Below are 12,778 nucleotides of genomic sequence, written 5' to 3'. Positions count from 1 at the left end.
TTTCAATTTTGATCCGTGCCTGATAACGCAATAAAAACAAGTCAGTGTAAAAATTAAAATAAAAAGTTACCGTTTTAATTTTTAATGTCTTTTTGAGAGGCTGGACGATTCTGCTGTCCAGCTGACAGGTTGTAGTCGCTGGGTGTAAATATAGATACTGACTTTATGTAAATTATGGATAATTTTGCATTTTTATGTAAAAAAAAAAGAAAGATTAAAAACAACAAGGACGTCAGTCCAAAACCAAACACAATTTATACTACTACTTGGTGAAGTACATGCTCTTCCCTCTGCCATCAAACACTATTAATAGTTAAAGGAGCAGTTAAAAAAAGAAAACTTTCACTTTAAAGTTAGTAGTAACAAAGCATCGAATATGGAGTAGCATAACTTCTGCTTCCAATATATTATACTTTTGTAATTTATCAAATGTCAAACATGATCAAAGTTTGAGAATAATCATTAATACCATTTACGATAAAACACATTTATCCATAGGGAGAGGTCAGCACATTTTCATGATCCAAAGTCACAACAAAATCTGCGACAAATGTGCTTAAAAAATATATATATATATCGGGAGTCTGAGGCTTCTATGCAGGATCTTAGCTGTTCCTAGGACTGCGCTCTTCTGGACAGAGATATATAATACTGACAAAATTGCTGGACCATAGAGGCATTAGAAAATAAACAATCCCTGCAATAAGCAGAAGTACAACTGATCTTTCAATACAGGAATATAACAAATATTGAGTGTTCAGTACCTCAAATTCTTAAGACTAGCATCCCTCCTCAACATCCGAAGTATGTGCTTCAAAAGTGATCAACTTCAATGTGCTCTCCACTGGTAATACAAAAAATATGAACAAGAGAATACGAGATCCTTTAAAGGGATTCAAAAGGAAAGTAAGGCAAGTTGTCTGTCATTATCTCAAAGACATAACGAGGATGCAGAGTCACAGCTTCACAGTAGTGTTTGTAACAGGAGATTAAAAAAAAAAGAAAAGAAAAGAAGTCTCTGAGTGCTATTGTGCAGAATATGGACTCAGGTCTGTGATCAGCACATTTCCATCTGAGTCTGTATGTGTTCCAGATTGTCTGTAATAAATGCTGCCGATGGGGGGAAGCCCCCGAAAACACAAGGCGTTCTTCTTATATGCAAGCCAGGTCGCTCCTGCCAACAGGGCAAAGATCAGTACAGCCCCCAGCACTGCAGCGGGGATGGCACTGTGATGAAACCCTGAAATACAGTCATTTTACATGATTTTTTCAAGTCAAGCATGTTCTATTTATTCACAGATACCTGAATCCTTTCTACCTTTTAAAGATTCCACTTCCACCATGTCGTTAGCTTCTGCAGAAACAGAAACAATTAGATTACTTATTGACATTTTGCAGTGAAATGTGATCTTTATGAGCATTTTCTCACCTTTTAAAAATTGTTTACCTAATGTACATTCATGATTCATCTGTACGTAACAGGAAAACCTGCGCTGCAAAACAGCTTTTGTACTAAATAGAGCCACATCTAGAACCACAAAGTAGAGGCTCTGCTGAAGAATCCCCCTTCCATGGACAATGTGGAGAGTAAATACTCATTAAATTCAATTCATTCTCAGAAAGGCTTTACAAAATACTAATTAAGTCACATTCAGATAACACTCTCTGTGTTTAATGGGTTTTTACGCTTTTAAACAGGTATCAGTGGCAAAGCCCAAATAGCCTTTGGCCAAGATAGACTGAAAAAAAAGAGACTATTTTGGGACCAGAATTGTTTTTGGTGTGTGCTGCATGCTAAAGAAATGGGGAAGACATTTCAGTTTTAGGGTTTGTGGCATAAAACTCAAGTCAACAGTGGTTATGTAATTAAGTAGCAGGCTGTATTACGCCACGGTCTCATCTGTGGTTATCAAACATTATGGATGATCCCTTTAACACCTCCATGAAGCAAAATAAAAGTGGTGATTTAACTTACTTGTGGTGGTTTTACAAATGAAGCCCAGTTGCTCGGTACATTGCGACAGGTGCCACACGCCATCAACTCCTCTGGTGGTGACACAGGTGTCTGGAAATACCAGTTTGGGGTCCGGGGATTTGTTGGGCCAGTTATTGTAGTCCACAGGTGAGCCATCCACCCACACCATTGAATTATCTAAAAGGGAAGGCTTCAAATTACTGAAAATTGATTGAAAGAACGGGGGAGGGGCAGTGATCATGACTCTTACTGTCTTGGTTGAAGTCCATCCCCAGCCACACGGTTTGGTGAAGAAGCCCCAGAGTCCACAGCTGCTCCAGAACAAAACGGTTCTCTTGATCACTCATAATGGTCAGGACATCTGAGTTATTGGCTGGAATGTAGAAAGAGAGTAGCAGAAAGTTAAAGCTTGTAGCAGCGTGGGAATCTGGGAAAAAAAAGGTTTTAAAAATTTTGTTGTAATTTCCCAAGAGGCAACAATTGTATATTTTAGAGCAGCTCTAGATTTCTATAATTGTTTTTATAGAGGAATCAGTCTCTGTAGTTTAAGGCCTTTTACCCATGAGCCTGCAATGCTCTCTTGATTTTTCAAATGTGAGCTGGTAGACCACAGGGTCAAAATTGTAACAGATTTGTCCAAATTTGACCCAAGTGGTCGGACACACCACATCATTGGAGATGAAGGGTTTACTGCCTGTAAGGGAGAGCAGAGGTTTTTAATCACACGTTAGGAATACCACTGATTGGGAGAAATGTGAAGATTCTCACTCGAAGCACTGACTTGGATGCATTTCCTGACAGAGGGCGCCTGGTAACAACGTTTCACAGTCTGCCCTTCGCCATCTGCCATTGACGTCCACATACACGCAGTCTTCAGCCAGAGCGTCTTCATCATCCTCCGCGTCCCAGTGTGTGTACACCGTTTCACTGCCATCCGACCACTTATAACTGATGCCACCCTGGAAGAAAAGTCGCCGATCAGCTGCTTAAAGTGACAAAGTGATGTGATGTCGCCCTTGTTAACGGTTGAGAGGAGAGGGGAGGATAACAACAACAATAATTATCATCATAATAATAAGGGTTCTTGGTTCGAGCCCCACTGCAAAACACAAAACATGGAAGGTGTTCTGGTGGAAGGGGAAGGTGCCAGAACACCTTCAGGGCACTGCTGGATACCCTTGAGCAAGGTACCGAACCCACAAATGCTCATATGGGGCCCTGCGATGAACTGGCGACTCATCCAGCTGTGGAGCCTAGCTTCACCCATTGTGTACCTTCCCCGTTCCCCCCAAAAGTTATAAAGCAGTTGATAATAAGGTAGTCACTGACTATAAAATAAAGCAAAAAGCTACAGCAGCAGACCAATGAGACAAAACACTTGTGCTTTTCATGGAGGATACATACAGGCAGTTCACTGTGCAGCCCAATCCAGTGCGGAGCTCCCAGTCTATTGACAAGGACAGTGAGGAAAGCCTGGTGGTAGGCGTCCATGATGCTCACAAGGTCGAAATGATTCTCTCTGCACATTACCATCGCATTATACCAACTCAGGTTGCCAGATATAACCCTGTAGTTGTGGTCCCTGTACTCAATATTGTTTGGAAGAGGGTGGTGGTAGGAGTGAGTGGGAGACTTGGTTGTATCTAGGACAATAAAAAGGCATGACAAGTTACTCAGATGTACAAACCAACAGGGGTCCAACAGCAAAAACACCCCCATTATTATATTGCATGAAATACTAATTCAAAAAAACCAGATGTATCTCACCCTGAAGTTTCTGACATACAAAGCCATACCCGCTCTCACTGCACTTTTCATCGTACCATTTCCCTGTCATGTGAATGTTGTGGTTGTTTGACAGAACAGTGCACAATGGTTCCTCCTGGGGATTAGCAAAGTAGATATAACATTACACGTTCACTTCATTCTATTAAAAAAACACTTCTAGTAACATATCCGCAGCAACATTGAACTAATAATGCATTCATGGGCTTCCTTCCTTCCTTTCTTCATTACATCATTATTTTTATTGTAAACCTGGTCAATAATATTTTCTGACCAAATAATTTGTTTTGCCTGCTCTAATTTTAGTGGACTACGTTCTGCCAAGAACCTTTAAAAGCAATTGTGAAGCCTAAAATGCAGCCAAATATGTGTAAGAAGTACTATACAAGTACTATAAGACATCAATTCAATTGACAGTGAGAACTTACAGTAAAATCACTCTCTATTGGAGACCAGTTGCGATAGCCGGTCCATTTCAGACTGATCCAGACACCTACTGCACTCCCCTGCAGCAACATGGTAATAAAGGCTGCAGAAATCAAAGCATGAGAAACACACAGGGCGTTGATGATAGATGTCGCTGGCAAATGCCATTTACTGTTTATCTGGTGACAGTTGATTTGATTTTTCTGACCTTGTTCAATCTCACTGTCTATGGTGACCAGCGAACTTTCAAAGGAGGAGCAGATGGACTCGGCATCTTTCCAAGTCTTGCCCTCTTTGGGACTGCTCGGCAAGTGAAGCAGGAGACACTGCAGGCACACACACGCACAAAAACACCTACTTAAAAATCTATCTTGCTTCTATAACACTGCCTTCCACACATCAAAGGTCAGACATCTTTTTATGATTTTCTAAACATTAACTTGTTGACCTGAAAACCAAATCCAGGTCAGAAACATTCCAGTAAATCTGTGTTACAGTAAAAAGAGTAAATGTGCATCTACGAAACATGGTGTGCATGTCCATGAGTGTGTCTGAACCTTGTGTCCAAAGTAGAGCCATTTCTCTGGGCATCGTCCGATATAGTGGGGTTCTCGTCGAGTCTCCAGGACAGACACGGTCTTTCTCTTGCAAACATAGCCGTGGAGTTCATTACACTTACTCCTCAACCACTTCCCTGCAGCACGCAATGACAAATTTATAATGGTGTCTAGTGGACTCGTGTGCCTTTGCGTGCTTCGATGTGATTACCTGACGATGAGGACATGGTGGCACACATCCTGTCTTTCCTTGGGCCAAGGGCACTTGCCTGAGCCCAGTTCTGAAACTCTACCTCTGTCCTGTCACTCCACCTGCAAACAAACACCACGTTGAAGGTTCTAAGAGAATCAGTGGCTGCAGCAGACAATATTTGAAAAGCTCCATAAGGGACACACCTGACCTCCTCTCCTGGTGGCCCAATAGAAAGGCCGATCCACCAGTCAGTTGGGCCTAGTGATAACTGGAAAGATACAAAAACAGAATCCAGTTAAAAATAGACTGATTGTAGGTATATATATTTAAGCTTTATTGTGTCTCCAGTTTGTTACTGAAGTTAAAAAGGTGTCATTAAGTAATACCACATAAGTCAGCAGCTTGAGAATATTTATATATATTTTATTATTTATTTTTTTAGAGGTGAAAACAAACCCGTCGCAAATGCTCCTTGATGAAGTGTAGCTCATCTCTAGAGTGGATGGACAACAGATAAGCTCCCATCATCTGACAGGCCAGAGAGACGCTGTCCCAGTCGAACGGCTGCTGCACCAGAAGGTACTCAGCTCCGTGGTAAAACACCCACGGCTCGCTGTCTGTGGGCGTATCCAAGGGAAACGGAGACGACAATGCCAGTAAATACAGTTACTGGCATAAATTAAAGACATGCAACTGCACATCTAACAACGATGATAGGCAATAAAGTCATGATTCTTGGGAAGACATTTTTATACCAATTTTCCAGTGGCAGATATAAAATTAACAAGAAATGAAGCTGCACGTATGATGAATGAATATTTGTTGATATCATGTAATAAAAAAACGTTTTACTTACGCTCAATGTACCAGTAAGGTTTTTTCAGTTTTTCACCTGCAACGTAAATCGTACTGTAACACATAAAGCAGTACATCTTGTGCATCTGTTCAGAATGTCACTGTGACTGTGTTAACCTTTGGCTATCTTGCAGATCCACTCGTGTTTAGCATCACAGAGCTGTGGTACGAAAGCATCGGTCAGGTAACTGTAAACAGCGCAGTGCCGCCTGTCATCATCCTCAGCTTTATCCTCGATAAAAGTCGTCACCACCTGCATGAAAGCACACACCAGGCAACGAGACGCCCTCAGATTACGACTACTGAAGACTACAATAAGATACGCAGCGATCTCAGCACTTACGGGGGTGTTGTCCGACCACTCCCAAGCTCCTGGATGCTCCGGGTCTCTCTTATTCAAACCCACCCAGAATGAGCGACCCTCTTCTCTAAAAAATAAAAAAGAGAGAGAAACAAAGAATTCAGCGCAGATGGTTTTCATTCTAGTTATGTATTGTGGTGAAATCAACAGCAACAAATAATTTTTCTATATATATTTTTTAATTGCTTCTAGAAGAAGAGGAACTGTACTGACCCATCAAACATAGTGCTGAGTAGCTGCTTAACAAACATCTGCTCCTTGTAGTGAGTAAAACTGGTCAGCTGAGCCCCGAGGGCCTGGCAGAAAAAGTCTGCCTCCACCCAGGAACGCTTCATCAGGACTTTTTCATCATGAAAAACCTACAAGAGCAAAATCTTCTGTCAGCGGCAGGTTACAGGGAAAATGGACCACGCTGTTGGGAAAGAGATGTTTCTGTACCATCTGCATGGTTTCATAAATTATTTTATCCTATAGGCAACAAATGGGTCATTTTCAATGTTATATCTAAACAACATGAAACAGTGAAGCAATTATGTTGAGAAAGAAAAGAAGGTATTCATTTTCTGTGATGAGCAGTCGTACCTTAAAACATAACAGCAGCTCAGCCTGTGATTCCCACCCTGGAGGACAGGGGGCGTTGGGATGATTGAAGTGCTGCGGCAGCTGGAAATCATTGTCATTGTGGATGCTTTGCTTGCACAGTGACAAAGCCTTAAAGGTCCTGCAGTTTTTTACCTCCCACCGACCCAAAGCGGGCCCACCTGACATAACAACGCAGCCACTGCCACTGACTGGGGCAAGAAAAAGGAAGATGGGAAGATGTTTACATTCGTTTAAACATTATCCCACAACGCTTTAGCAGTATTTATTTCTGAATAGCAAACTTGCAAGCACTGGCTACCTGGCTGGTGTTTGTTCCAGTTAGTGAAGGTCAGTGGCACCGGCGGGTCAGTGTTGTGATCCCAGATGTACGTTCCATCATCATCATCATCATCATCAGTGCTCATGAGACCAATCCAGTAATACAGACTACTGTTGGCCCCACTCGCACTTAGCAAACTGTTTACAAATGCTTGTTCAAACCTACCAATTCAAAAAAGATGACAATGAGAAAAGTTGGTGCAGAAAAATGATTTTGGGCTTAAGACCACAAAGTAAACAACTGTCTTAAATAACACACCTGTCTTCCACAGTAAGAAGATGACCGTGGCAGTAATATCCGATTCGCGCATCTTCATTGATCTGTTCCTGATTAGTCACAGTGTAGCAGGAATGCCTGTGGCGTTCCCAGCCCTGTGCCATAAAGTAAGTAAAATTCATTGGCGATCATAAAAAGCAGATGGTTTCCATGTATTTTCTGTGACATTTTTATCGGAACTGGGATAAAACCATCAATACTCTGCAAGTCTGCCTGATTCTAATTTGGAATTAATATGCCCTGCTAGTCTTTAACTTTGAACAAGGCTTTGCATTGGCTTGTGTGGCAGGGGGTGTTTTGACGAACAGTGTAAATTTGTCTAACCCTTTACCATTCCTTCATTGTCCCTATATTCTGTTTACCTTAGATTCTACCCATGGCATTGACTCAGACCACTCCTTAAAACTTTTCTGAGTGTTAATTCGCACAGTAATCCCCACTACCTGGTTGAACAACACAGCAAACAAAATAGCCTGGAAGTGGAAAATTCAATTTTGTTTGAGACTGCATGCGCATGCCTCCCGATATTGTAGCTGTAGGGACATTTTTGGGCTTGTGATCCAGGGCATGAAGCAGCCTGATGAGTCAGGAGTCTGAAATTCCTGTAAACAAGAGTCAAGGAGCAACATGAAGACCAGACAATACGTCAGCAAGTGGAGTGAATCAGCTCATTGTACATCAGAAGTGGGAGTAGTAGAACTACAACAGGCGTGCAGTTGCCCATCGAGCATATGCTGATCTGTATAAAGCCGTTATAACAATGTCTGACTCGTGGCGGCTGCCCGTAAAAAGTTAATAAGTCACCAGATATGGAGTCACAAATGACAAATCAGTTTTCATGGAGTAGAATGAGGTCAAAAGGGAGTTTTGTTGATATCAGGGCACTAGATCAGCCTCTGACCAAGAGAGCTATAGAGGCTGAGGTCGACCACACCAGGAAACCTTTGCTGGCTGTGCAAAGAAGCACACAAATTCAGGGTGTAAGATGTTTGCAGTTAAAAGAACACCGAAGTCCTGTTCAAGCCAAATTGTAGATGTCAAATTCCGAGGCAAATTAAAAGTGTTTTATGTTTTAAGGTTCTCGAAACCGCCACATTGTGTGCTTAGAAAATCAGAAGCATGGCATGGCGAGTCCTTTTGAACTTGTCTTGCGATGCTGCAGCTATTGAGAACATGCATTTGTCTTCTCACCTCCGGACATCCAGTGTCCAAGTTTTCACTGTGATTTATGGGCGTCTGGCTTTTTCTCCTACACAGAGCAGGCAATCGCTCATCACACGACACCAAAAGCCAGTTTCCTTCCTGCAAAAGAGCAACTATTTTACTCCTGATGAGAAAGGCACCTACAATATCTACATATAACTATCACTGGGAAATTATAGCTGACATAGTTGATTGATGAATCAGTCGTTCAGCTGAAATTGAAATAGGAAACATTTTAAAAAGTCATTCATCAAAATAAAACTATAGAAAACTATTCTGAAAAGAAATACATCAATATATTGGTTAATTTAATTAGAAGATCCTCTGTTTTCTTCAACAATCACGATGAAAAGACACCTTTCTGTCTGCTTTGGCACAGAGTATGTCCGTCTGGTTGGGAGGGGGGTGATACTGGTGCCACAGTGTGAGAGTTACTGGTGAGCCGTCAGACCACTCCACAGTAGGTGATGATCCCCGTTTCCAAAGGCCAATCCAGACCTCCGTGCTATCCCCAGAATCTGCACACAGCATAGCATTCACCAAATCTGTATCTTTGCACACCTTTAACAACACAGAGATCTTCACCCACAACGTTCTTACAATTAGCCAGAAGGTCGAGAAGCATTTCCACTTCAGATAGAGAGCGGATGCTTGTGAGATTTGCTCCTCGAGAGTTACAGGCCTCAGAAGACTCCTCCCAAGTTCCTTCTGTTTCAGACAGCAACCTGTAGCAGAACCCTTTATGTGGCCACCAACCACTACTGCATTCTGTATGGATATACTGCCAGTTCTCTGTAAGAGAATGAATAAATACATGTACAACTGTCCAAAAAAAAGCTCACATTTGCATCACATACACACAGCTGCCAAGGCTGCTTTGCTCACACTCCCAAGAGAGCAACAGTAATGAAGGTGAAAGGTCATTTCCCAGATGCTATACAGCTGTGCAGAGTAAAGTGCTAGTATTTGACCTAAAATACCCTCCCATACATTTTTAACAGGCTCATAATTTATCCTTTTAACAGGCCTTGGGGATGTGGAGTGATGGGCAGGGTCTCACCTAGGGGCTCGGCTCTGCGGGTGTCATTGGGCGTCTTCTTACAGATGTAAGGCAGCGCAGACTCACACGAGAGACTCTGCCAATGACCCTCATAGGCTGAATTGTACACTCCACACTGTCTGTTGTCTTGGAGAGGACTGGCGGGCAGAGCTGAGGGACACACAATGATAGGAAGACTTATTGTTGTCATGCTGATATCCAGGTTCATTAGACAAATGTGTTTCCAGCACAGCAGAAAATGAACACGAGTCCTGAAATATATCAGTGTGAAAAGCGGTTGCATCTAAACAGAACCACTTATATTATTACCTGTGGTGAAGTTAACCAATGACAGAGGGGCCCCGTCAGACCACTGCCACCCCCGTCCATCCTTCAGGTGGTTCAACCCGATCCATACCATCGCTCCAATGCTTGCTAGTCGGTCTACCACAAAATAAAAAACAAAAACCGCGCCTGCCTTGTTATTCCTGACTTTAATGTGTTAATTCAGGGGAAAACGCATCAGATATTGTGTAGTACTACAATGCTAGAGGGGAAGTTAGGTTCTCTAACTTGTTGCCTACCTCTAATGTAACTTTGTTCTGCCAGGCTGGTGATGCTAAGCAGATTCCCACCTTGGGCATGGCAGGTTGACTGTGCCTGACTCCAGGTCAGAATAGTGTACAAGTTGAACTGATAACACGCCTGGAGCTTTTGATTTGTCTCCCAAAAATGGTCACAGCTATAACCTGCAAAACACAGTCACAAATGAAAACGGCAGTAGGGATGACAAGAAGGTTGGGAGGTGGAGTCTCTTTATTTTAAATGGGAAATTCGAACCCCCGTACAACTAGTCCGATGAGTAACTGATCACTTATCCATTCGTTTTTTCACCTGGAACTGGACAAAAGCCCCATTTTTTAGTGTCATCGTAGTGGGTGCTGGTAGCACACCACAGCAGATGGTCGTCACGGCCTTCGGCTGTGCACTCATAGTACCATTTGTTGTTGTACTTAAAGGGCAGAGCGCAGGGCATGCCATGTGCATTTCCCAACAAGGTGTGGATATCTGCAAAAAGCATAAGTCATATATTATGATTTATGAAATGTCACCAAAGTGCTTTGAATTTCAGAACCCTTGTGAGGTATTTTACCTTCATACGGTCGGGAGCAGGGCCCCTCTCTGTCGGTGTTGTATCTCTTCCACAAATGATGAGCATTCCTCTTTACCACCACCAAACGTCCAGTCACAGTCACCTTCCACTGGGAAGCCCCCTGCAGTATTTTTCCACTGCAGCGCCACCACAGTACAGAGAGAGCGGTGTCGCATCTAAACGTGCCGAGGGGCTGCGTCTTGTTCGACAGATTGAGCCCCAGACAGGTGCTGGTGCCCAAATTGAAGAGGCGATGCTGGGAAACCCACTTCCAGAGCATGCTGCGCGTCGGCCGCTCGCAGTCGCCCAGCACCAAGTTGGAGCGATCCACTGTGATGCAGCGCTTCAGCGGTTCACTCTCCAGGAGGAAGAGGCCTTTTTCTGGGATGAAGACAAAAAAGAGACAATACCTCACATTTCTACATAAATAAAGGGGTACAGCATTTTCCTTTGAATTTTTTTCATTGTTTCTGACTGATAAGTTCATTGGTGGGCATTCTGTCTAGTCCGACTCAAGCCACACTCTATTCAATGTGGTTGCACAACATCTGATCTGAATTTTTGAATATTTTGCGATCAGACCTCATGTCAGTCTTTGCACCTCAAAGGGTGTCTTTAACTTCTAAACTAATCATTTATAATCGTTTTATTCCGAATGCTCTTGTTTGTTATTATATGTTGCTTAATTTAGTTTTCATTAAACTTTTCTTTGTTAATAGTCATATCAGCATTATTACCACCATGGACAATGTTTATACTTGGTTGGAAATTAGTTGGGGGGAAATGGGGAGGGGCTTATTCTGTTACTGCTTATTCTGTCACTGGAGAGCACCAAAGGCGCCTCACTTTTTGAATAAAAAAAGTTTTATTTTAACATACAGTCTGTAATAAAGTAATTTAGAATGAGTAATTATTTTCTGCAGATACTGACAATCCGTTAAAAACCACCATAGCCTAACAGGAACAAAGCACAGTGATTCAAAGTTTGAGGCCACTGTGGAATTTTGAAGGTATTTTCATGTTGGAGTCTGCAGATATGTAATGTTTCCAAGTTACCCGCTTATCACGCGTTCCAACACTGTTATAGCAGAATCCTACCCAAATATACAGCGTGAGCCTGTTTTGCAGGAGGTCCTTTGACGTGCAGCAGCAAAGATGAATCAACTTACTGTAAAACTCAGTGAGCTGCTTTTTGTCCAGCGCTTCATCGCTCTGGTCGGTGGCGCAAGAGCAGATTTTCAGCAGCCACAGCACCGCACAAACAGTCGCCACGGCACTGACACGGCTGCAGCGACAGATCTGCAGTAACATTGTTGTGCTAAGTTGCTAAGTTGAGGAGACAGAGTCGGAGCGATGCGAGCGAGGCTCCTCAACACGGTATTTCAGCCTAGGCCCCGCCCCGCTGCCCACGTCACAAATATTTTGGGTCAACTATTGTCACTTGTAGGCGGACAGTCGCGGTTTATTTTCAGGTGATACCATAATAATAATTAATTGATGATGTTTTCTAGTATCGCATGTGCAGGGATGTGAGATTGAATATGTTCTCACTGTGTAAGGCCGTGCTAAACCACGCCCAGTTCAGGATGAAAATGATTTTGGGCCGAGTTGGAATGTTTGTTTGTTTTGTTTTTTTACAAGGTTCACATGTAAAACAACACCAAAGAAAAACTTGGATCAACAATGGATCAGTAAAATAACAGAATAATGTTGCTATTAACATGAGCCTGGTGGAAAAAAACAGGAAATCCATCATAGGCTACGCCGTACAGTCTGAATATGAATATTTAAACTGTCTTATAGGAGTTTAGCAGTTAAAATGCAACATTTACAGTTAAAATGTTTATGGTTCTGATGACATGTTGGATTGCTTTCTAGATCTACAGGCAAGAACAAACATATTTGTATGATGTCAAAAATCCAAGTATGGGTATTTTGGAAGGAAGGTTCATAGACATGTGAAAAAGCTGATACACACGACAACGTTAGAGGGACTATATATTCTCAATACCAAGGGGCTGTTTTATTTTTTA

General features: G+C 42.4%; 1 protein-coding gene across 1 annotated transcript; it reads right to left on the bottom strand.

Moving 5' to 3' along the window:
* Window positions 1–47: 47 nt before the first annotated feature.
* On the bottom strand, window positions 48–12,156 carry pla2r1 (phospholipase A2 receptor 1). The gene is made up of 30 exons (XM_057013614.1): window positions 11,915–12,156; window positions 10,746–11,126; window positions 10,487–10,660; window positions 10,177–10,341; window positions 9,923–10,036; window positions 9,614–9,763; window positions 9,154–9,345; window positions 8,911–9,071; window positions 8,542–8,652; window positions 7,333–7,445; window positions 7,054–7,235; window positions 6,735–6,943; window positions 6,366–6,511; window positions 6,135–6,219; window positions 5,909–6,044; window positions 5,793–5,828; window positions 5,393–5,553; window positions 5,140–5,204; window positions 4,955–5,055; window positions 4,744–4,880; window positions 4,395–4,512; window positions 4,189–4,289; window positions 3,743–3,857; window positions 3,380–3,618; window positions 2,757–2,934; window positions 2,535–2,669; window positions 2,226–2,348; window positions 1,976–2,152; window positions 1,319–1,354; window positions 48–1,240 (listed from the first exon to the last, which is right to left on the bottom strand). The coding sequence occupies exons 1-30, from the start codon at window positions 12,054–12,056 to the stop codon at window positions 1,026–1,028; spliced, it is 4,398 nt and encodes a 1,465-aa protein (XP_056869594.1). The 5' UTR covers window positions 12,057–12,156; the 3' UTR covers window positions 48–1,025.
* Window positions 12,157–12,778: the final 622 nt, after the last annotated feature.

The sequence above is a fragment of the Takifugu flavidus genome, chromosome 2 (genome assembly GCF_003711565.1).
Source record: "Takifugu flavidus isolate HTHZ2018 chromosome 2, ASM371156v2, whole genome shotgun sequence".
NCBI lineage: Eukaryota > Metazoa > Chordata > Actinopteri > Tetraodontiformes > Tetraodontidae > Takifugu > Takifugu flavidus.
The sequence above is the reverse complement of the archived record's forward strand: the minus strand, read 5'-3'. Positions and strand labels throughout refer to the sequence as shown.